Below are 25,513 nucleotides of genomic sequence, written 5' to 3'. Positions count from 1 at the left end.
CTTCTTAAGATGTTGGGTGGCAAATATGTTTTTAGCTTTTTTTGCTTTTTTTTTAACCATGTGATTTTTTTTGATTTGGCACCACCTACTACTAAAACAATTGGGGAAGTGGGAAATTTTAAAATAAGATCTTTATATAAAAACAGCAGAAAAACCAGATGTCAACCTTTCTATCTAGTATAAAAGTACAAAAACTGTAAAACACAAAATTTACGAGTCAAAAATTTCGGGCAAAGATTTGAAAATTGAAACTGCGAAACAACTCAGGTAAAATTATGTTCGAGAATCGTTGTTTTAAGATACATTTTGTTGGGTAATAGATTTTTGTTACAATTTTCTACATTCACAATGCAGTCAGAAATAAAAAAATAATCAAAAGTGTTTAGTAAATATCGGATTTTAAAGGTAGCTTCAGAAAACAAAAGTCCGTTTTTTTAACTGCTGAGAAACGATAAATGTGCCACTGTGACAGTGTCACAGAAATTCTACAACCACTGACAATTCAACTTTTACCTCTGTCATTGAAAATTTAACTTTACCACTGCCGTCAAGAATTTAAAAAGATCCATCGAATCCCTTGGGATTCAAGGACACCTTGATGAATCACAGAATCACTTGAAGAATCGCAAAAACACTTGTGATAAATCCTGATGTTTAAGAAAAATGAATAATAGTATCTATAAGATAATATTAATATATTCTTAATGTCTTTTTGAGAGTGTCACAGAAGTGTCAGTGCCACAGAAGTTCTACTACCACTGAGAATTCAACTTTTACCTCTGTCATTGAAAATTTAACTTTACCACTGCCGTCAAGAATTTAAAAAGATCCATCGAATCCCTTGGGATTCAAGGACACCTTGATGAATCACAGAATCACTTGAAGAATCGCAAAAACACTTGTGATAAATCCTGATGTTTAAGAAAAATGAATAATAGTATCTATAAGATAATATTAATATATTCTTAATGTCTTTTTGAGAGTGTCACAGAAGTGTCAGTGCCACAGAAGTTCTACTACCACTGAGAATTAAACTTTTACCTCTGTCATTGAAAATTTAACTTTACCACTGCCGTCAAGAATTTAAAAAGATCCATCGAATCCCTTGTGATTCAATGACACCTTGATGAATCACAGAATCACTTGAAGAATCGCAAAAACACTTGTGATAAATCCTGATGTTTAAGAAAAATGAATAATAGTATCTATAAGATAATATTAATATATTCTTAATGTCTTTTTGAGAGTGTCAAAGAAGTGTCAGTGCCACAGAAGTTCTACTACCACTGAGAATTCAACTTTTACCTCTGTCATTGAAAATTTAACTTTACCACTGCCGTCAAGAATTTAAAAAGATCCATCGAATCCCTTGGGATTCAAGGACACCTTGATGAATCACAGAATCACTTGAAGAATCGCAAAAACACTTGTGATAAATCCTGATGTTTAAGAAAAATGAATAATAGTATCTATAAGATAATATTAATATATTCTTAATGTCTTTTTGAGAGTGTCACAGAAGTGTCAGTGCCACAGAAGTTCTACTACCACTGAGAATTCAACTTTTACCTCTGTCATTGAAAATTTAACTTTACCACTGCCGTCAAGAATTTAAAAAGATCCATCGAATCCCTTGGGATTCAAGGACACCTTGATGAATCACAGAATCACTTGAAGAATCGCAAAAACACTTGTGATAAATCCTGATGTTTAAGAAAAATGAATAATAGTATCTATAAGATAATATTAATATATTCTTAATGTCTTTTTGAGAGTGTCACAGAAGTGTCAGTGCCACAGAAGTTCTACTACCACTGAGAATTCAACTTTTACCTCTGTCATTGAAAATTTAACTTTACCACTGCCGTCAAGAATTTAAAAAGATCCATCGAATCCCTTGGGATTCAAGGACACCTTGATGAATCACAGAATCACTTGAAGAATCGCAAAAACACTTGTGATAAATCCTGATGTTTAAGAAAAATGAATAATAGTATCTATAAGATAATATTAATATATTCTTAATGTCTTTTTGAGGGTGTCACAGAAGTGTCAGTGCCACAGAAGTTCTACTACCACTGAGAATTCAACTTTTACCTCTGTCATTGAAAATTTAACTTTACCACTGCCGTCAAGAATTTAAAAAGATCCATCGAATCCCTTGGGATTCAAGGACACCTTGATGAATCACAGAATCACTTGAAGAATCGCAAAAACACTTGTGATAAATCCTGATGTCTAAGAAAAATGAATAATAGTATCTATAAGATAATATTAATATATTCTTAATGTCTTTTTGAGGGTGTCACAGAAGTGTCAGTGCCACAGAAGTTCTACTACCACTGAGAATTCAAATTTTACCTCTGTCATTGAAAATTTAACTTTACCACTGCCGTCAAGAATTTAAAAAGATCCATCGAATCCCTTGGTATTTAAGGATACCTTGGTGAATCACAGAATCACTTGAAGAATCGCGGAAAGACTTGTGATAAATCCAGATGTTTAAGAAAAATGAATAATAGTATCTATAAGATAATATTAATATATTCTTAATGTCTTTTGGAGAGTGTCACAGAAGTATCAGTGCCACGGAAGTTCTACTACCACTGAGAATTCAACTTTTACCTCTGTCATTGAAAATTTAACTTTACCACTGCCGTCAAGAATTTAAAAAGATCCATCGAATCCCTTGGTATTTAAGGATACCTTGATGAATCACAGAATCACTTGAAGAATCGCGGAAAGACTTGTGATAAATCCTGATGTTTAAGAAAAATGAATAATAGTATCTATAAGATAATATTGATATATTCTTAATGTCTTTTTGAGGGTGTCACAGAAGTGTCAGTGCCACAGAAGTTCTACTACCACTGAGAATTCAAATTTTACCTCTGTCATTGAAAATTTAACTTTACCACTGCCGTCAAGAATTTAAAAAGATCCATCGAATCCCTTGGTATTCAAGGACACCTTGATGAATCACAGAATCACTTGAAGAATCGCAGAAACACTTGCGATAAATCCTGATGTTTAAGAAAAATGAATAATAGTATCTATAAGATAATATTAATATATTCTTAATGTCTTTCTGAGAGTGTCACAGAAGTGTCAGTGCCACAGAAGTTCTACTACCACTGAGAATTCAACTTTTACCTCTGTCATTGAAAATTTAACTTTACCACTGCCGTCAAGAATTTAAAAAGATCCATCGAATCCCTTGGTATTTAAGGATACCTTGATGAATCACAGAATCACTTGAAGAATCGCGGAAAGACTTGTGATAAATCCTGATGTTTAAGAAAAATGAATAATAGTATCTATAAGATAATATTGATATATTCTTAATGTCTTTTTGAGGGTGTCACAGAAGTGTCAGTGCCACAGAAGTTCTACTACCACTGAGAATTCAAATTTTACCTCTGTCATTGAAAATTTAACTTTACCACTGCCGTCAAGAATTTAAAAAGATCCATCGAATCCCTTGGTATTCAAGGACACCTTGATGAATCACAGAATCACTTGAAGAATCGCAGAAACACTTGCGATAAATCCTGATGTTTAAGAAAAATGAATAATAGTATCTATAAGATAATATTAATATATTCTCAATGTCTCTTTGAGGGTGTCACAGAAGTGTCAGTGCCACAGAAGTTTTACTACCACTGAGAATTCAACTTTTACCTCTGTCATTGAAAATTTAGCTTTACCACTGCCGTCAAGAATTTAACAAAATCCATCGAATCCCTTGGTATTCAATGACACCTTGATGAATCACAGAATCACTTGAAGAATCGCAAGAAACACTTGTGATAAATACTGATGTTTAAGAAAAATGAATAATAATATCTATAAGATAATATTAATATATTCTTAATGTCTTTTTGAGGGTGCCACAGAAGTGTCGGTGCCACAGAAGTTCTACTACCACTGAGAATTCATCTTTTACCTCTGTCATTGAAAACTGAACTTTACCACTGCCGTCAAAAATTTAACAAAATCCATCGAATCCCTTGGGAGTCAAGGACACCTTGATGAATCACAGAAACACTTGAAGAATCGCAGAAACACTTGTGATAAATCCTGATGTTTAAGAAAAATGAATAATAGTATCTATAAGATAATATTAATATATTCTTAATGTCTTTTTGAGGGTGTCACAGAAGTGTCAGTGCCACAGAAGTTCTACTACCACTGAGAATTCAAATTTTACCTCTGTCATTGAAAATTTAACTTTACCACTGCCGTCAAGAATTTAAAAAGATCCATCGAATCCCTTGGTATTTAAGGATACCTTGGTGAATCACAGAATCACTTGAAGAATCGCGGAAAGACTTGTGATAAATCCTGATGTTTAAGAAAAATGAATAATAGTATCTATAAGATAATATTGATATATTCTTAATGTCTTTCTGAGAGTGTCACAGAAGTGTCAGTGCCACAGAAGTTCTACTACCACTGAGAATTCAACTTTTACCTCTGTCATTGAAAATTTAACTTTACCACTGCCGTCAAGAATTTAAAAAGATCCATCGAATCCCTTGGTATTTAAGGATACCTTGGTGAATCACAGAATCACTTGAAGAATCGCGGAAAGACTTGTGATAAATCCTGATGTTTAAGAAAAATGAATAATAGTATCTATAAGATAATATTGATATATTCTTAATGTCTTTTTGAGGGTGTCACAGAAGTGTCAGTGCCACAGAAGTTCTACTACCACTGAGAATTCAAATTTTACCTCTGTCATTGAAAATTTAACTTTACCACTGCCGTCAAGAATTTAAAAAGATCCATCGAATCCCTTGGTATTCAAGGACACCTTGATGAATCACAGAATCACTTGAAGAATCGCAGAAACACTTGCGATAAATCCTGATGTTTAAGAAAAATGAATAATAGTATCTATAAGATAATATTAATATATTCTTAATGTCTTTCTGAGAGTGTCACAGAAGTGTCAGTGCCACAGAAGTTCTACTACCACTGAGAACTTTTACCTCTGTCATTGAAAATTTAACTTTACCACTGCCGTCAAGAATTTAAAAAGATCCATCGAATCCCTTGGTATTTAAGGATACCTTGGTGAATCACAGAATCACTTGAAGAATCGCGGAAAGACTTGTGATAAATCCTGATGTTTAAGAAAAATGAATAATAGTATCTATAAGATAATATTGATATATTCTTAATGTCTTTTTGAGGGTGTCACAGAAGTGTCAGTGCCACAGAAGTTCTACTACCACTGAGAATTCAAATTTTACCTCTGTCATTGAAAATTTAACTTTACCACTGCCGTCAAGAATTTAAAAAGATCCATCGAATCCCTTGGTATTCAAGGACACCTTGATGAATCACAGAATCACTTGAAGAATCGCAGAAACACTTGCGATAAATCCTGATGTTTAAGAAAAATGAATAATAGTATCTATAAGATAATATTAATATATTCTCAATGTCTTTTTGAGGGTGTCACAGAAGTGTCAGTGCCACAGAAGTTTTACTACCACTGAGAATTCAACTTTTACCTCTGTCATTGAAAATTTAGCTTTACCACTGCCGTCAAGAATTTAACAAAATCCATCGAATCCCTTGGTATTCAATGACACCTTGATGAATCACAGAATCACTTGAAGAATCGCAAGAAACACTTGTGATAAATACTGATGTTTAAGAAAAATGAATAATAATATCTATAAGATAATATTAATATATTCTTAATGTCTTTTTGAGGGTGCCACAGAAGTGTCGGTGCCACAGAAGTTCTACTACCACTGAGAATTCATCTTTTACCTCTGTCATTGAAAATTGAACTTTACCACTGCCGTCAAAAATTTAACAAAATCCATCGAATCCCTTGGGATTCAAGGACACCTTGATGAATCACAGAAACACTTGAAGAATCGCAGAAACACTTGTGATAAATCCTGATGTTTAAGAAAAATGAATAATAGTATCTATAAGATAATATTAATATATTCTTAATGTCTTTTTGAGGGTGCCACAGAAGTGTCAGTGCCACAGAAGTTCTACTACCACAGAGAATTCAACTTTCATCTCTGTCATTGAAAATTGAACTTTACCACTGCCGTCAAGAATTTAACAAAATCCATCGAATCCCTTGGGATTCAAGGACACCTTGATGAATCACAGAATCACTTGAAGAATCGCAGAAACACTTGTGATAAATCCTGATGTTTAAGAAAAATGAATAATAGTATCTATAAGATAATATTAATATATTCTTAATGTCTTTTTGAGGGTGTCACAGAAGTGTCAGTGCCACAGAAGTTCTACTACCACTGAGAATTCAACTTTTACCTCTGTCATTGAAAATTTAACTTCACCACTGCCGTCAAGAATTTAACAAAATCCATCGAATCCCTTGGGATTCAAGGACACCTTGATGAATCACAGAATCACTTGAAGAATCGCAAAAACACTTGTGATAAATCCTGATGTTTAAGAAAAATGAATAATAATATCTATAAGATAATATTAATATATTCTTAATGTTTTTGAGGGTGTCACAGAAGTGTCAGTGCCACAGAAGTTCTACTACCACTGAGAAATCAACTTTTACCTCTGTCATTGAAAATTTAACTTTACCACTGCCGTCAAGAATTTAACAAAATCCATCGAATCCCTTGGGATTCAAGGACACCTTGATGAATCACAGAATTTACTTGAAGAATCGCAGAATCACTTGTGATAAATCCTGATGTTTCAGAAAAAATAATATTGAATTAAAGTATCTATTAGAAAACTATAGTATATATTCTTAATATCTTTTTGAGGGTAATCTTTCTGCCGAAATCAGAAGATCACAGCGAAAAATCTCGGGGAAAACCCCCAAGAAGTTTTCACCTATTATAATTTTTACTTAGCTTGTCTATTTGAATTAGAATCCATGCTAAATTATTATAATTTGTATTATTGTACAAAAAAAAATTACAAGTTTAATTTTTACTACTCAATTTTTTTTCGAATTTCAAGCCCAAACGAATAAACGATATTCTGCAACAATGTTCGTATTGTATGATGAATTTACGCGACATAAATATATATATATATAAATATCCCGGTCGTCATTTATATTCCATGTGTTCCGGTCGTCATTTATGTCCCGGTGTCCCAGTCTGTGAATTCTCTTTGAGGGTCCCGGGCGTCATTGATATTCCTTGTGTCCCGGTGTCCCGGTCGTCATTCGTGTCCCGGTGTCCCAGTCTGTATATACATTCGTTTTTGAATTGGTCTTTTTTTAGGTTTTAGTTTTCTGCCTTTTTTTTAGTTATACCTCATGATTCTAATGATTGCCCTTGAGCTTTGTTGATGGTGGTTGCTAATCGAACATTCTCTGTGTCCCCATCGTCATTTATATATCCCCCTGTGCCCCCCGGCGTCCCCGTTGTAGTTGTTTCCCTGTGTCCCGGTCGTCATTTATATTCCCTGTGTCCCGGTCGTCATTTGTATTCCGGTGTCCCAGTCTGTATATACATTCGTTTTTGAAATGGTAAACGATGAAATAAATTTTTGTATTTTTCCCCTTTTTTTCTTTTTAGTTTTTTCTTTGGTTTTTACATTTTTTAGTTTTTTTAGTTTTTTTTTTCTTTTTAGTTTTTTTTTTTATTTTTATTTTTTTACTTTTGTTTTTCTCCTTTATTTTTCTTTTTGTTTCCTTTTTTTAGTTTTTTTTATTTTTTAGTTTTTTTAGTTTTTTAGCTTTTTTAGTTTTTTTATTAGTTTTTAGTTTGTTTTTTTCTTTTTAGTTTTTTTGTAGTTTTTACCTTTTTTTTTAGTTTTTTTTTTACTTATGTCCTGGTCGTCATTTATACTCCCTGTGTCCCGGTCGTCATTTGTGATGGTTTGTTGACGGTGTTTTGTTGATGGTGATTGCTAATTGAACATTCCTTGTGTCCCGGTCGCTTTCTCTTTGAGTGTCCCGGTCGTCATTTATATTCCCTATGTGCCGGTGTCCTGGTCGTCATTTGTGTCCCAATGTAATTTCGTAATTTCGTCAGTCGAAAACATGACGTCAGCCGACACAGAAACATGACGTCACCTGATCCACAGACAGACAGACAGACAACTTATTTATATATATATAGATATATATATATATATATATATATATATATATATATATATATATATATATATATATATATATATATTATATATATTATTATATATATATATATATATATATATATATATATATATATATATATATATATATATATATATATATTATATTTGCCTCATTGGACAGAAAACCTTAAAATTATTATTTAAACCTTAAAAAGTATCAATGTAATGTATGTAATGAAGATTTTTTTTCTGCCATGCATTTGAGTTTTCAATATGTGTTTGTGTCCTTTTTTTCTTTCTTTAGTGATTACTCGTCTATTGTATCTTTTTTTGACGGGTAATTAATGATATATATATATATATATATATATATATATATATATATATATATATATATATATATATATATATATATATATATATATATATATATATATATATATATATATATCTATATATATAAAAATAAGTTGTCTGTCTGTGGATGTGTGGATCAGGTGACGTCACCTGAAAAAACTGGATCAGGTGACGTCAAAACTGAAAAAACTAAAAAAAGGCAAAAACTACAAAAAAAACTAAAAACTAATAAAAAAAATAAAAAAGCTAAAAAACTAAAAAAACTAAAAAAAGGCAAAAACTACAAAAAAACTAAAAACTAATAAAAAAGCTAAAAAACTAAAAAAACTAAAAAAAGGCAAAAACTACAAAAAAAACTAAAAACTAATAAAAAAAATAAAAAAGCTAAAAAACTAAAAAAACTAAAAAAACTAAAAATCTAAAAAAAGGTAAAAAACTAAAAAAACTAAAAACTAAAAAAAACTAAAAAAAAGGAAAAAACTGAAAAATAAGCTAAAACAAAGGTAAAAAACAATAAAAAACTAAAAAAAAAACTGAAAAAACTAAAAAAAGGCAAAAACTACAAAAAAACTAAAAACTAATAAAAAAAGTAAAAAAGCTAAAAAACTAAAAAAACTAAAAAAACTAAAAAAAGGTAAAAAACTAAAAAAAATAAAAAATAAAAAAAACTAAAAAAAGGAAAAAACTGAAAAATAAGCTAAAATAAAGGTAAAAACCAATAAAAAACTAAAAAGAAAAAAAGGAAAAAACTAAAAAAAAATTTCATCTAAAAAACTAAAAAAAACTAAAAAAGGTAAAAACTAAAAGAACTAAAAAAGAATAAAATAAATGACGACACTCAAAGAGAAAGCGACCAGGACAAAAGGAATGTTCGATTAGCAATCAACAAAGCACCGGGACACAGGGAGTATAAATGACGACCAGGACATAAGTAAAAAAAAAACTAACAAAACTAAAAAGAAGGTAAAAACTACAAAAAAACTAAAAAGAAAAAAACTAAAAAAAGGCAAAAACTAAAAAAAAACTAAAAACTAATAAAAAAGCTAAAAAACTAAAAAAACTAAAAAAAGGCAAAAACTACAAAAAAAACTAAAAACTAATAAAAAAAATAAAAAAGCTAAAAAACTAAAAAAAACTAAAAAAACTAAAAAAAGGTAAAAAACTAAAAAAACTAAAAACTAAAAAAAACTAAAAAAAAGGAAAAAACTGAAAAATAAGCTAAAATAAAGGTAAAAACCAATAAAAAACTAATAAAAAACTGAAAAAACTAAAAAAAGGCAAAAACTACAAAAAAAAACTAAAAACTAATAAAAAAGTAAAAAAGCTAAAAAACTAAAAAAACTAAAAAAACTAAAAAAAGGTAAAAAACTAAAAAAATAAAAAATAAAAAAAAAAATAAAAATAAGGAAAAAACTGAAAAATAAGCTAAAATAAAGGTAAAAACCAATAAAAAACTAAAAAGAAAAAAAGGAAAAAACTAAAAAAAATTTTCATCTAAAAAACTAAAAAAAACTAAAAAAGGTAAAAACTAAAAGAACTAAAAAAGAAAAAAATAAATGACGACACTCAAAGAGAAAGCGACCAGGACAAAAGGAATGTTCGATTAGCAATCAACAAAGCACCGGGACACAGGGAGTATAAATGACGACCAGGACATAAGTAAAAAAAACAACTAACAAAACTAAAAAGAAGGTAAAAACTACAAAAAAACTAAAAAGAAAAAAAAACTAAAAACTAATAAAAAAACTAAAAAATCTAAAAATCTAAATAAACTAAAAAAGAAAAAAAAAGGAAAAAAATAAAGGAGAAAAACAAAACTAAAAAACGAATGTATATACAGACCGGGACACCGGGATACAAATGACGACCGGGACACAGGGAATATAAATGACGACCGGGACACAGGGACACAACTACAACGGGGACACCGGGGGAAACAGGGGGATATAAATGACGACCGGGACACCGGGACAGGGAATGGTCGATTAGCAATAACCATCAACAAAGCTCAAGGGCAATCATTAGAATCATGAGGTATAGATCTGAATACAGATTGTTTTCCCATGGACCATTATATGTTGCATGTTCAAGAGTCGGTAAACCTGACAATCTATTTATATGCAAAGACAATGGGACAGCAAAGAATGTTGTATATTCGCAAGTTTTACGTAGTTAAAACCATATATATATATATATATATATATATATATATATATATATATATATATATATATATATATATATATATATATATATATTCAAAGGTGGGACATAGGGACACAACTACAATGGCGCGTAACTATTATGGCGCGTAACGACTTACGCGCGCGGGGGGGCTTGGGGGGGGCGCGAAGCGCCCCCACCAACTAGGTGTTGGGGTGGCGCGAAGCGCCACCCCAACAGCTAGTATATATATATATATATATATATATATATATATATATATATATATATATATATATATATATATATATATATATATATATATATATATATATATATATATATATATATAGTTTGTTTATAGTATTTTCATTCAATATTTTTTTTTCAGTAGATATAAATACATTAATTATTCACGCATTCAGAGTTGTTAACATTTTTTTGGTAAGAGTAAAATAAAAAACTTTAGAAGAAATTCTAAAAGTTACATACGGTAGTGGCACCTATGGCGAATGCTGCAATGTCAGTAATAGATGTCACAGTAATAGACACACCGGCATGCTTCAGCGCAGTTCCTACTCGGACAGGTAATGTGAATTCTTGTTCTTCAGCACTTAAATTGTTCCAACACTGTAACAAAAATAACCGTCATTAAAAATTTGAATTTGCTTTCATTTACCTGAAAATGTTCAAACAAGCTGTCTGTATGTTATGCATGTTATGTTCTGTATATGTTATGCATGTTATGTTCTGTTATGTATATTATGTCTTTCTTGGAGGTATTTACTAAAACTGACAATGCAAAAATTCGTTCTGGTTTTTCCACTTTGCAAAATATTTGCTACGCACACCAATGTCCAAATACGTGGACAACCAATGCAATGTTGATTCTTGGACAACCAATGCAATGTTGATTCTTGGACAACCAATGCAATGTTGATTCTTGGACAACCAATGCAATGTTGATTCTTGGACAACCAATGCAATGTTGATTCTTGGACAACCAATGCAATGTTGATTCTTGGACAACCAATGCAATGTTGATTCTTGGACAACCAATGCAATGTTGATTCTTGGACAACCAATGCAATGTTGATTCTTGGACAACCAATGCAATGTTGATTCTTGGACAACCAATGCAATGTTGGTTCTTGGACAACCAATGCAATGTTGGTTCTTGGACAACCAATGCAATGTTGATTCTTGGACAACCAATGCAATGTTGATTCTTGGACAACCAATGCAATGTTGGTTCTTGGACAACCAATGCAATGTTGATTCTTGGACAACCAATGCAATGTTGATTCTTGGACAACCAATGCAATGAATAATTTCTTAGATCAAACTGCCTTTTCTTTAAAAATAAAACTAAATGAAATTATAGAAAAACAGATGTAGTTTTTCAATAAATAGTGAGAAACAAAATTTTTTTTTACACTATTAAGTGTAAACCATTATTTATTAATTATTAATCAATAAATAAATATTAATAATTATATCTATTGATTAATTATTTATTAATTAATTTATTAATTAATAAATTAATTAGTGATTACTTATTAAATATTATTTATTAATTATAATAAATAATTTCTTTGACTGTGCTGTCTTTCTAGTGATAATAACGATCCAAATATTTTGGCTTTACGTCCGGTAGCCTTTATCAAAAAGAACAAAAACAACCTGAAATGCTTAGCTTTAACGAAATATATATAGAAAAGTAAGAGGAAAAAGAAAAAAAATGTGAGAAAAAACACAACCGTTATGAGAAAAATAACACTATACAATAAAGAAACAAAAAACAAAATTTTTCATTTTGTTTCCAAATTCTATGACAAATTCAAAATAATTGGTTGTTTTAATTCTGTTTTTGTGTGGGTATGTTTGTATTTCTTTTACCTTTTTCTCTCTTTTTTTTACGTTTTGTGAAACCGAAGTATTTTTTCCTCTTTGGAAAGGGCTTCCGGACCTGAAGAAAAAATATTTAGACTTGTATTTTTATTATTAGTGCAGAAAGTTTTTGTTTTTTATTGTCTTATTAAAAAATTACAGCCGTTTTTCTGTATGTACCGTACTCCTTTTGTTTTGATTATATGTAGATTAATAAATATAGCCTTGTAGATCCAGAAATCACCAAAAAAATACCAGCAGATCACGGTTGTTTATTGTTTCTGTTTAAATTATAATTTTCTCTCTCTCTTATTACGCCATACTTACATATTGTTGTCGTTGTGTTATTAATATAAATGTTCCATTTTTGTTTTGCCTTCTTCTCATTTATTATTCCTTCCTTATATATTATTGTAGACAGGTTTTCAAATCAACAAATATATATCTCAAGCAAGATCGTATCCGGGATTGTTTTATGAGGAGGGGGTATTTTTGCTCAGGGTGGTTAATATAGAAAAACTTTACAAAACGCAGCAAAATTTGTTTATGTGCATTTTTGTTACTTTTCCACTAGTCGCAAAAAGGGTCAATGCCTCCCAGTAGCCACGCCTCCACTCCTTGGATATGGCTATTAAATAAATGAATGAAAGAAGGGTGAGCCAAACGAAACACGGAAAAGTTTAGAAACAAGAAATTTGCCCAGAATTATTTACCGTCTAACTCCTCCTTGAATGTCGTCAATACCATGGAATTACTGGGTGATATATTTCAAATGGTTTGAAATGAGTTTGCATTATTAATCTACTGAGTTACCATGGTACATGAGTTACTACGTTACCCTAGTTTTGAATATATATATATATATATATATATATATATATATATATATATATATATATATATATATATATATATATATATATATATACATATATATATATATATACATATATATATATATATATATATATATATATATATATATATATATATATATATGTATATAATATATGTTTTGGTTTTATACGGTTTTATTTACCTTTTTAGCTTATTATGACAATTCCCAGTTTAATTATTGACTAACGAGGGATTTTTCTTCCTAATATTTTTAATTTCAGCATTCTTCGTAGGATTTTTAGTTTTTTTGTGATTTTATTTTCTTCATCTTTTTATTTATTGAATCCGGAATTGGAATTTGATCCTTCGGCGCATGTGATAGCAATTTTGTTTACTAAGTATATTATGTTCTATCTTACCATGTTAATCATGTATTCAAGCCCCTTAAGATGTTTGAATGTCCAAAATCACACCCTTTGAGAACTTTCATGTCAGATATATGTTGCCGAGAATGTCTGAAATCTGGTTAATATTCAACATTCACCGGTGAATATCCGAAATTCCTTTTTCTCTGCTCGGATTCAATTAGCTTTGTGAATGAGCTTTTTCAGTCTTATGCAAGCTATGATGGCAAAAGTTAAAGTTAGGTTAGATTATGTTAGCTTAGGTTAGGTTAGATTAGGTTAAATTTGGTTACAAATAACAGAAACGGGTTAAAAACCTAACTAAAGCTCACCTTCCCCAACCTAACCTCACAACCCTAACCTCTTATCACGAAATCTTGCATTAAATTGATAAGTTGACAGGCGACACTGGCTAAATCTAAGGAGAAAAAAAAAGTATTTCGGACATTAACCGGTGAATGTCAACATTCACCAATTTGAGGACATTCACGGTTACATATAGGCTACAACCAATCCTTGAGTGCTCCCTATTTGACATTCTGGCTTCTCCAAGGAATTGCAAGATAAGAAAATAGAGGAGCTTTAGGTCTAAACTTATATCTAAGAACTATCTTCATAGAGACTAAGTCCCTTATCCCCTTCTCCACAGAGCCAGCCTAATTACCTCTGTAGAATTGAGAACAAAATTTTGCTTTATTTATGCCAGTAGTGCCGTTCGTAACCCCCGAACATATTACGTTTTTCCCACTCACCCTCTCTCCCTCAGACCTCCTCCCTCGCTCGTCCCAAACTTTGATCCGGTTTTGTGAGCCCGATCATAATGATTATAGCAATAATATGCACGTATATGTATGTGCGACACACTCCAAAACAAGAGGACTAAACATTACGAATTTTCTAACATATACTGTAGTTAGTACCATAAAAAGCTGATTAGTTTCTTTGTAAGAAAGTAGAAAGGAAAAATTCTTAAAATTCCCGCCAAAAGGGCGCGGTCCATTTACGAGAGGCGAAGGTTTGGCCTTCACAAATAAAACGACAAGTCCACGAGGCAGGGCCGTATCCTGGATTTGTTTCGGCCGTATCCTGGATTTGTTTCGGGTGTTCTTCAAAAACGCATAAAAAATTTGTTTGTATTCATTTTGTAACGTTTTTGCAAGTCGGACAAACATTTCAGGGGGATGTCAAACCCCTACTCCACCCTGGATACGGTCTTGCCACGTGGTGGCCTGTTTGCCAGAGAAAGGCCCCACTTCTAGCTTAAAATAAAGTATTTTTATTCTTATTTACATCTTGTGTTTTGTATTGCTCTGTTTTATATTGGTTCCGATCTAGGTATGTTATTAATATTTTACTTTAGTAGTCCGATGAGCGAATATCGCGACAACTTACCCTCAGACTTGATAGCTCAGACCTTGTTCATACTAAATACATCCTCACAACTCATACTTTATAATTCGTTTACGTCAGTTGCACGCCTTAAATGTATTCATTTTTGAGTCTTGCCTCTAAATTTTTGAGCTGTCGGTCCCATCTTCTTTAAATGTATTCCCATCACGCCTTTAAATGTATTCCATTCCAAATCTCAGCTTAAGAAATGGTGATTTTTCCAGAAATAGTTCGAGTTTTGTAATTCAAAGTTATGTCATGATTTAAAAAGTAAATGATTACGCTTCCCTCCTCCTCTGGAAAAAGTTAGATTTATCATTCTGTTTCCTCCTTTTCTTCAAAATGCATGATGTCCTATTTTCTCATTCACGAAAACAGCTGAGAATTAAACCTTTTAATCTCAAGTTTTTTCCTGCCAATTCTTGGATGACAAAAAATGTTCTTTTTCAAACAAATACTAACTGTAAAAAAATCCATTTTTCTTTAGTTTTCCCATCCACCAGTAAAATTTATATTTTATGACCAATCACCTACCGTCTTTTAACCAGGAACAAAAACAACAACTCGAACAAGGAACAAAAACTCGAAACCTGGACTTCAGTTTTTAATAGCCCTTACTCATGGCAATACCGTGCAATAATACTGAAAAAGAGTAGTCATGCAAACATGTACTGAAACAGTTAAGTGAACCACATAAACTGTAATATGTATTACCTGAATAATCACAAACATATCATCAATTCCAATTCCGAGAAGCAAAAATGGCAATATACTATGTACTGGTCCGTAGAACACGCCCATTAGCGAACAAAGTCCATATGACATAAAAATAGCCATTGCTACACAAAGTATGCCAATTAATGATAAGTACACCTAAAAAAGGAGATGAAAATAATATGAGTAATTGTTATTTGCAAAACGTGTCTTAACCTTTTGCATGTGTTCGGATTATTATGTTTTTTGTTAGATCATCCCTATCTATTACATTGTTGATCCTGTGCACTTATTATCCTATTTTACGCCCTTCATGCTCTGCAAAATTATAGTATTCATATTTTCAATGGTTGTGATTCTAGAATTAATGAGAGAACTTACAAATTAACAAGACCGATTGAATAGTTGTCTACTGTTGTTTTATATGAGGCTACCATAGAAGGAAACCCATGTACCTGGTAACCATAACCATGGGCGTGAATTCATGAAGATGTAGAAGGAGCCAAATTTACCAGCCTAGATACAAACCCAGGGGGAGGGGCTATTTGCTTTTTTTTCAGTTTTTATTGGAAATACGAAAAAGTTAGAAAACAATTCTTACTTCATAACTTGCAGAATAGATAGTAGCTAACACATTTTGCATGCAGACGCGCTATACGTTACCCCTCCCTCTCCCCTTAATGTGAAAATGTAAAGCCCGAATTGTATATTTCCCATCTATTCTGTCACTTGTCTTTGTGGCTATGAAACCGGTTTTCTCAGACCTAAACTAAGCGTAAATCTTGAGGGTGTTTCGTTTAATTACAAGTACCTTGAAAATAGTTTTTATTCTCTCATTTTCATTTTTAATTCATTTGATTTTTAAATTATTTAATTTTTTTTAAGTATTACCTTGTATCAATCTTTGTTTCTAGCGTTTGATGTACTTGTTTGTTTATTCTAGATGAATTACATAATAAATTATTCTAAATAAAAATTCGTATTAGTAATAAGAGCGTGGAAGCTTTAAAAAAAAACAAAAAAACGATAGGTGAATTAATTAAAAATAGACAAAGAAGAATAAAGAAAGTACTAAAATAACTAAGAAATAAGAACTTTGGCTAGTAGTATACAATGAAGAAAAGTATCATACGAGTTTCAAGCCGGATAGGCCTGTTAAGGGTGTCGCAAGTTTGCCACTTCCTAGGAAACCTAGGGGGTACTATATAGTTTAACCAAATGACAGCGACGAGCCAAGATCATTTATTGAAATAGACTTTCTAGGTTTTGAGCCTGTAAACAAACGATAATACACACAGTGGATTGATTGCGCATGGCAATACGTGGCCCGTGATTTGATACCAGCGACTGGAGGGGCCTGAAATTACATAGGGATCATGCGTAAAGGTCTCCAAATAATCATAAAAGGAGAAGAGGAATGAATATACGATAAACAACGCGGAATCTTTGATATAATTAGACAAGTCAAGAAGCTTATTTTTAAGATTTTTCAGGATACTGCACAGATATCTAGATAGATAGATGCAGATAGATACAAGCTTACGTATAGACTCAAGATTAAAACGCATAGCTTGTTTTTAAGATTTTTCAGGATACTTCACAGATATATAGATAGATAGATGCAGATAGATACAAGCTTACGTATAGACTCAAGATTAAAACGCATAGCTTGTTTTTAAGATTTTTCAGGATACTGCACAGATATATAGATAGATAGATGCAGATAGATACAAGCTTACGTATAGACTCAAGATTAAAACGCATAGCTTGTTTTTAAGATTTTTCAGGATACTGCACAGATATATAGATAGATAGATGCAGATAGATACAAGCTTACGTATAGACTCAAGATTAAAACGCATAGCTTGTTTTTAAGATTTTTCAGGATACTGCACAGATATATAGATAGATAGATGCAGATAGATACAAGCTTACGTATAGACTCAAGATTAAAACGCATAGCTTGTTTTTAAGATTTTTCAGGATACTGCACAGATATATAGATAGATAGATGCAGATAGATACAAGCTTACGTATAGACTCAAGATTAAAACGCATAGCTTGTTTTTAAGATTTTTCAGGATACTGCACAGATATATAGATAGATAGATGCAGATAGATACAAGCTTACGTATAGACTCAAGATTAAAACGCATAGCTTGTTTTTAAGATTTTTCAGGATACTGCACAGATATATAGATAGATAGATGCAGATAGATACAAGCTTACGTATAGACTCAAGATTAAAACGCATAGCTTGTTTTTAAGATTTTTCAGGATACTGCACAGATATATAGATAGATAGATGCAGATAGATACAAGCTTACGTATAGACTCGAGATTTAAAACGCATAGCTTGTTTTCAACATTTTCAGGATAGATACATAGATGAACATCTAGTAGAGTCTAGGATTAATTTAAAGCTGAAATTTCGGAAGGACAACTACCTCCCAGGAAGTTACGATGTTGGTAGACACTAGGATGAGAATTTTAGAAAAACTTCCCAGGAACAGTTGAATACTAAACTTGAGGGTCTAAAATTTGACAATGTGGAAGTTGGATGAAATAATTTTAGGAAAAAAAATTGTGAATTTACTGAGTGCGTCTTAGGGAAGAAAGTTAAGAGCGCAGCTAGGAATATTAGTAAAAATGGTTTATGCTTAATAGACACGAGAAGGGGCTGCTATAAGAATTATCTGAGTGATAGAACATAATAAGGTTTTAGGTGCTGATAGTGTGATTAATGAGTTCCTTAAATATGGTGGTTATGAGGTTAGAAATAACTTGCTGAAGATTATGAATATGATTTTTGAAAAAAGGGAAGTACCTTTCGATTTTAGGAAAACTTTGATTAAACCACAGCAGAAGAAAGATGATAGCAGTAAGTGTGGTAATTATCGAGGCATTAGTCTGATCTCTGACTAGTAGCGCCGAAAATCGCTGTGTATCACGCAAATTTGGGCAATTGTAGAATTTGAGGGACTGACCGTGGTGGCAACCTTGATCTTGGTGGGAAAAACGTGCCAGTAACGAAAAACCAATGGAAAGAGAAGCTAGCCCATAAGAAAGTCTCGAGAAAAAATATTCCAGCACATTGCGAATAACGAGTGAAAACACAAATTTTTAAAAATTGACCACGCTTCCATTGCCACAATCAAGTTTTATGTGTAAACCAGTGTTAGCAATTGGTTCTTAAAAAAAAAAAACTACTCATTTCTTGAAGTAAGGACAATCTACAAAAAGCCCGTACATGTGATCAAGAGCTTTACTGACATAGGGACAAGGTGAATACGCTACTTCTCTTTCCAAATATAACAATTCACTCGCAAATGCCCCCCCCTCCTAATAGTCCTATATATAGCCCAAGGAATATATAAAACTAAAAGAAATCAACAAAACAACATAAAGTAAAAAGTCAAACTGAAATTTTATTGAATTCACAATCGTAATCATTTGAATTTAGCGCCAAAAACTCCTGACAAGAAACACTTTCCGCTAGCCAATCCGCTTTCCAATCTAGCCAATTCTTGCCATCTCACGAATAACGATCAGGCAGCCACTTGTCGCAAATAATGGAAATAGACAATGAAAAGCTGAACCGGCTTCGCTTTTCAGCTCGCAAAAAAGACCTGCTTACCGCTTACTGCTTACCTGCAAACGATTACGGTAAGCAATCGTTTGCAATGATTTTCGTCACTAACAGCCAGTGCAATCCCACCTTGTTTTTCTTGTTTATATTTCCGTCTCAATTTTACGTTAGTGACGTAGTAATCAAACAAATAAAAAGTAGAAACAATAGGGAATTTTTTTTCCCAAGAAAGTGGGATTCAATTCAGTGGATATTTCGGCCCTATGTCCTAGGGCCGTCCTGGTTGAACTTCATTGAAGTAAGGATGCTAGGGCTATTTTAAAAAGTTGTTAAAATACATTATCAGTTTTGATTCTCACATTTTAATATAATATATATATATATATATATATATATATTTTCTGGTATTGTGTTGAAGACGGTCCTTGGATATAGGGCCAAAATACCCACTGAATTAAATTCCACTGTCTTGGAAAAAAAAATTCCCTACTGTTTCCACTTTGTGTTTGTTTGATATGGCAAGGCAGTGTGGTCTTCGTCGCTATCGACGTAGTCATATGTTTCAATTAGTGGTTAGACGTGGCTCTTCATTCAATATTCTTCGAGTTTATTATTTTTACCAAAAAAATACGCCGAATCGGCATTATGTGTTTCTTGTACATTGAAATCTGTTTTACTTTTTAAAAGCGGTATTTATTGATTCGCTATGTTTGGTGATCAAGTTTTTCCTTTCTATACCGTGAAAAGCAAGGACGGAACAAGGCAGTGTCCTTAGAAAACTTAGTGCCCCAACTAAAAATAATCAAATGCACCCCCCAACCCCGTTAAAATTTCTAACTAATTCCAGGAACAAGGCGTCCTTACACCTCCTTAAGACCACATTTGTATAGCCAAATAAACCTAGTATAACGTGTAAACAACTTACCCTATTTTCAACTAAGTCAAATTTTCCAAGCATAACTAATACATAGATAAATACAACCATCGTTCCAACAGCTAAATATCGCGAGTCGCCCAGTATGGTGGCACCACTGATGTCTCCAAAGCTGATATATATATATATATATATATATATATATATATATATATATATATATATATATATATATATATATATTTAGGGAAAATAGGGAAAAGCTAATTAAAATAGAAATAGGGAAAGAAATAATTAAAATAGGGAAAAGCTAATTTAAAAAGCTAACTAAAATAGGGAAGCTAATTAAAGCCTCAAATAAGGGGAATCGATATATCAAATTAATTTTTACGGATAGATGAATTACATTTTATATTATATTATTTATTACATGACATTTATTATATTATTTCTATTGTTTTTTATATTAATTTTGACCCAGGGTATTTCTTCTTCAAATTGAAAGTAAAGAAATACAGCATTGGACTTTACTTTCCCTATTGGTGGTGCTGATCTAGCACTCCTGATCGGCGATCAGTGGTGCTGATCAGCAGATCGGTGGTGCTAATCAGCAGATCGGTGGTGCTGATCAGCAGATCGGTGGTGCGATCAGCAGATCGGTGGTGCTGATCAGCAGATCGGTGGTGCTGATCTAAGTTTCATAGCTCTTCAGCCAGGAAGTGGAAATATGTGGCACCACTGATGTCTCCGGAGCTGGAAAACTAAGCATATACATTTTTTTTCATATATATATATATATATATATATATATATATATATATATATATATATATATATATATATATATATATATATATATATATATATATAGTAATAAAAAAATATTACAATCATTGGTTACCTGCAAACAACACTTTTCTCTAGCTTTGTCTCCCTCCATACTAGAAGAATTCCCTGACCCCCCCCCCCTTCTAAGGTGCTCACTAGTTGCCTTGTCCATTAAAAACAGTCCTCCGCAGGAGCGGTTTTAAAAACGCGACAATACCCCAAAACCACCTAAATTTCTCCCCCCCCCCCCCCACCTTCCAATTGGGAACATACTGAATTTCTTCATCTTGACCCATTTACGGGACTCTGAATTACTTTAAGCATCCTTGAAGGAGAAGGGTGAAAAGACGGAATAAATAATGACATTTACTAAAACCATGATATTTAGGCCTGAAAGCTCAATTTCTAACACTACACCCTTACTCAGTTACTCCCTTCCAATGTAAAAGCTCTAAATCCACACACTCGTTGAAAATAAGCATTCTGATACAAAGGGGACAGGGGGCCAATTCCCTCCATTAGCAGAAGGGTTTGTGGAAACATGCTCTGAAAACTTTTTTTTCGTGCTTTAGTGAGTGTACAGTTTCGGGCTCGGCAAGTATACTCTAAATGATTTCAAACAAATGTTTTGAAAAATCACGAGAGGTTTTTTCGTAGGGGAGCAATTATTTTGCAAAATTTATGGATAAAGGAAACAGCCATCTTTGAGAGTCAACGCTCTGAAAGCTGAGAATAAATTCTTTAAAGTTCACAATGAAACTGTGAGTAATTAAACTTGAGTAATTCGATGTAGTGTTTGGTAGGTCCAGTTTAAAAGCTTCTTGACGACCTTTCCCAGTAATCTCATTTTTTTTTTCTATTTTCTCATATTCCACTCTTTTCCTGTAGTTTTTCAATTTGTATCCCTCCTCCTTCTCAAAATAAATTTCTATGCAAAAGCTTGTACCGCGAAAAATGAATACAGATGTACGCTAGTATTGTGCTTAGGGCCTCGTTCATAAAGGTCTCAATTCAAAGATTTAATTTATTTGAAATAAAATTGTTTTTCTTAATTTTCTTTCAAGGGCAACTTTACTTTTTTTTTTTTTTATGCTGTTATTCAGCACCATTTTTATTCTCAAATTTGTTGTGTTTTGTGCTTGTGTGCGCTTTGACAAGTTCAGTCGCTTTTGATTTGATCCTCGGTAGATAAGACAATTTCAGATATGAAATAGATGGCAAAAAAATCGTGCCAACTGCGCTTACGGGGAGATTTATTTTTAAAGGAGGATGATAAAGCAATAGTAAACACGGGAAAAATTGGATAAAAATCACGATGTAACCACGAGCCCAGTTAACAACCACCCCCCCCTCCCTAAGTGCCTCGCTCCAACCGAATAGAAAAATGTAAATTTAAATAGAAACAACTATTTAAGAACTTCATGGAATGTAACTTATCTAGTTTTTTTCTTTTTTTGTGAAGGTTGATGATACCACTGAAAAAGAGTGTTTACTTTTACAACAATCTTGTGACATGAAATTCCTTGTGGAGTCATTTTTTCAAACAGTTCGTGGTAGCGAACTGTAGGAAGGAGCGACCCGGCTCAATAGTAATCAAAACTCTAAAAAATGGAATTTTGATACCAATAGCTACATCAAAAGAATCGCATTTTAATGCTGATTCTAAATAGATAAGTTGCATCAGATCACGGATGCATGTTTATTTGTTTTTTTGTTTTTTTTTCCCAGAGGTAATCGTATCGACCCAGTGGTCCTAGAATGTTGCGAGAGGGCTCATTCTAACAGAGATGAAACAGAAACCAACATGGTGGTTTCTAAAAGAAACCAAAAAAATTGGAGGGCCCCAGGTCCCCTCCCACGCTAATTATTTTCCCAAAGTTAACGGATCAAAATTCTGAGATAGCCATTTTATTCAGCGTAGTCGAAAAACCTTATAACTATGTCTTTGGGGACGACTTACTCCCCCACTGTCCCCGTGGGAGGGGCTACAAGTTACAAACTTTGACCAGTGCTTACATATAGTAATGGTTATTTGGAAGTGTATAGACGTTTTCAGGAAGTTTTTCGCTGTTTTAAAAAGTAGAGTTGAGATAAAGAGTCAAACTTTAGCGTGAAGAGCAGGGCGTTGATGAGGAAGCAACCCCTTTCATATACGAAGTAATTTCTGTTCGTTTTAAGTTTTAATGTTGCTCCTTACTTTCAGTTAAAAAAACTGTTTTTTTTTATTTAATTGAAAAAAGGCGGAGTTATTTGGCTTTCTTTCTGACATGCGCTTAAAGATTAATTTGCTTGGCTAAAAAAAAAAAAATGCTACATTTGACGTCAGAAAAATGGACCTTTCGGAATATTAGAAATCTTTTTAACACGAAAATATAGGACAGTAATCATTCTTTTTCTCTGTGCCATGCGTGATCAAAATAGTGAAGACGTCATAGTGATTTCACAGAAATGGACCAATGGAATATAAGAAACTTTTTGAACACTAAAGTAAAGGACAGGAGTTTTTCTTTTTCTTTTTATTTATGCAATAAATGATCACAAAAAATTATGACGTAACAGTGATATCTAAAAAAAAAAAGACAAACAGAATACACAAAATCTTGTCGAAATATAGGACAGTAATCTTTCTTTTTTTCTGTACTATAAGTGATCACGAAAACGATGATGTCACAGTGATGTCACAAAAATAGAACAATAAAAAATAAGAAGTTTTGTAGACATGAAAATATGAGACAGTAATATCTCTTTTTCTCTGTTTCATAGGGGATACACCTATAAATAGTTAATGTTTCACAGTCAACAGCACTCTTTAACCGGCACTAATTTTTCTTCTTCTTCTTCTTGTTTGGATTGTTATGGAGACTTTGTCTTATAATCTCATCACCGCAATTAAATTCAGGAGTTTGACGGGCGTCAAAAATAATTAAATCAAGTAATTAAATATTTTATTAATTATTAATAAAAATAATTAATAATTAAATCGCAATTAAATCCAGGCGTTTGGCGTTTGTTGACTGATAATTTCGAGTACATCTGATTAAAGGAAAGTGGATAGTATTTTTTACTTTGTTTATTTTGTCACTTTGTGTTCATTTCGCTTCCTTTTATCCCTCGCAGATTTTATTTATTAAATAAATTATTAAATAATAAAATTATTGTTTTATTTATAAATTATGATTTGGGTTAGTGGACCAGAAAAATGTAGGTAGAAGCTGTGATTCCCCCTTTTGAGCATCAAACCCATAAAAATACATCACAAACACGCAATTTAACGAGTCTAATATATGCTTCTAGACGTTTACCCCTCGAAAAATACCCCTCCCCTCGCAGTGAATACCCCCCCCCCCACACCGGAAAATTTCCACCGTGGAAAATACACCCCAGTAAATATCCCCCCCACGGATAACACCCCCCGTGGAAAATAAGGCTTTCCAAATTTAAGAATTTTATTTGAGTTTTTTTTTTTTCCGTAGGGTGAAGGAATTTTGGTACTTATGTATTATACGTCACTTGCTCATGTTTACGATTAAATAAAAACAAGTCTTTTTTTAACTGCAAGTAAGAAGCGATATTAAAACTTAAAACGAACAGAAATTATTCCGTATATGAAAGGGGTTGTCCCCTCCTCAACACCTCGCTCTTTAAGCTAAAGTTTAACACTTTCTCACAGCTCTACTTTTTAAACAATAAAAAAAAACTTTAGCGTAAAGAGTGAGGTGTTGAGGATGGGACAACCCCTTTCATAAACGTAATAATTTCTTTTCGTTTTAAGTTTTAATGTCGCTCCTTACTTGTAGTTAAAAAACTTGTTTTTTTATTTAATTTCTGAACGTTTATGAATTAATGCATGTTTTGATTTTCGCTCACCGCACATAAATATTAAAAAAAAAAAAAAATTTTTTTTGGCTAAATGGCTTTCTCATAGTTTTGATCGGACGATTTTGAAAAAAAGGTGGGGGAGGAGGCCTAGTTGTCCTCTGATTTTTGGCTACTTAAAAATACAGCAAGAACTTTTAATTTTTTTACGAACGTTTTTATTAGTAATAAATATACGTAACTTACGAATTAACTAACGTAACGAACTTCTATATTTGTATATTTTTATTACGTATATGAGGGGGTTCGCCCCCCATCAATACCTCACTCTTTACACTAAAGCTTGAATTTCAACCCAATTCTTTAAGAATGACCCCTGAATCACAAAGGCCGTAGAATAAATAGTTGAAATTACAACAAATACTTCGGCGTAAAGAGCAAGGTATTGTGGAGCTCTGCTCCACAACATCTTGTAATGCTGCTCCTTACTTTCAGTTGAAAAAACTGTTTTGTTTGCTCTCTCATTGTTTTTTTTAATAATACTAGAAAATCCTGTGCCCCCTT

General features: G+C 32.2%; 1 protein-coding gene across 1 annotated transcript in view; it reads right to left on the bottom strand.

Annotated features, from left to right (window-relative positions):
• The window catches only part of LOC136040627 (protein patched homolog 3-like), a gene marked incomplete in the record, with an annotated part of 148,648 nt that overhangs the window by 43,936 nt on the left and 79,199 nt on the right, over positions 1 to 25,513 (bottom strand). Inside the window, 3 exon segments of the mRNA XM_065724903.1 lie at positions 11,101 to 11,238; positions 15,843 to 16,001; positions 20,357 to 20,477. Of these exon segments, the coding sequence (XP_065580975.1) occupies positions 11,101 to 11,238; positions 15,843 to 16,001; positions 20,357 to 20,477 (418 nt within the window).

The sequence above is a fragment of the Artemia franciscana genome, chromosome 21, assembly GCF_032884065.1.
Source record: "Artemia franciscana chromosome 21, ASM3288406v1, whole genome shotgun sequence".
Lineage (NCBI taxonomy): Eukaryota > Metazoa > Arthropoda > Branchiopoda > Anostraca > Artemiidae > Artemia > Artemia franciscana.
The sequence above is the reverse complement of the archived record's forward strand: the minus strand, read 5'-3'. Positions and strand labels throughout refer to the sequence as shown.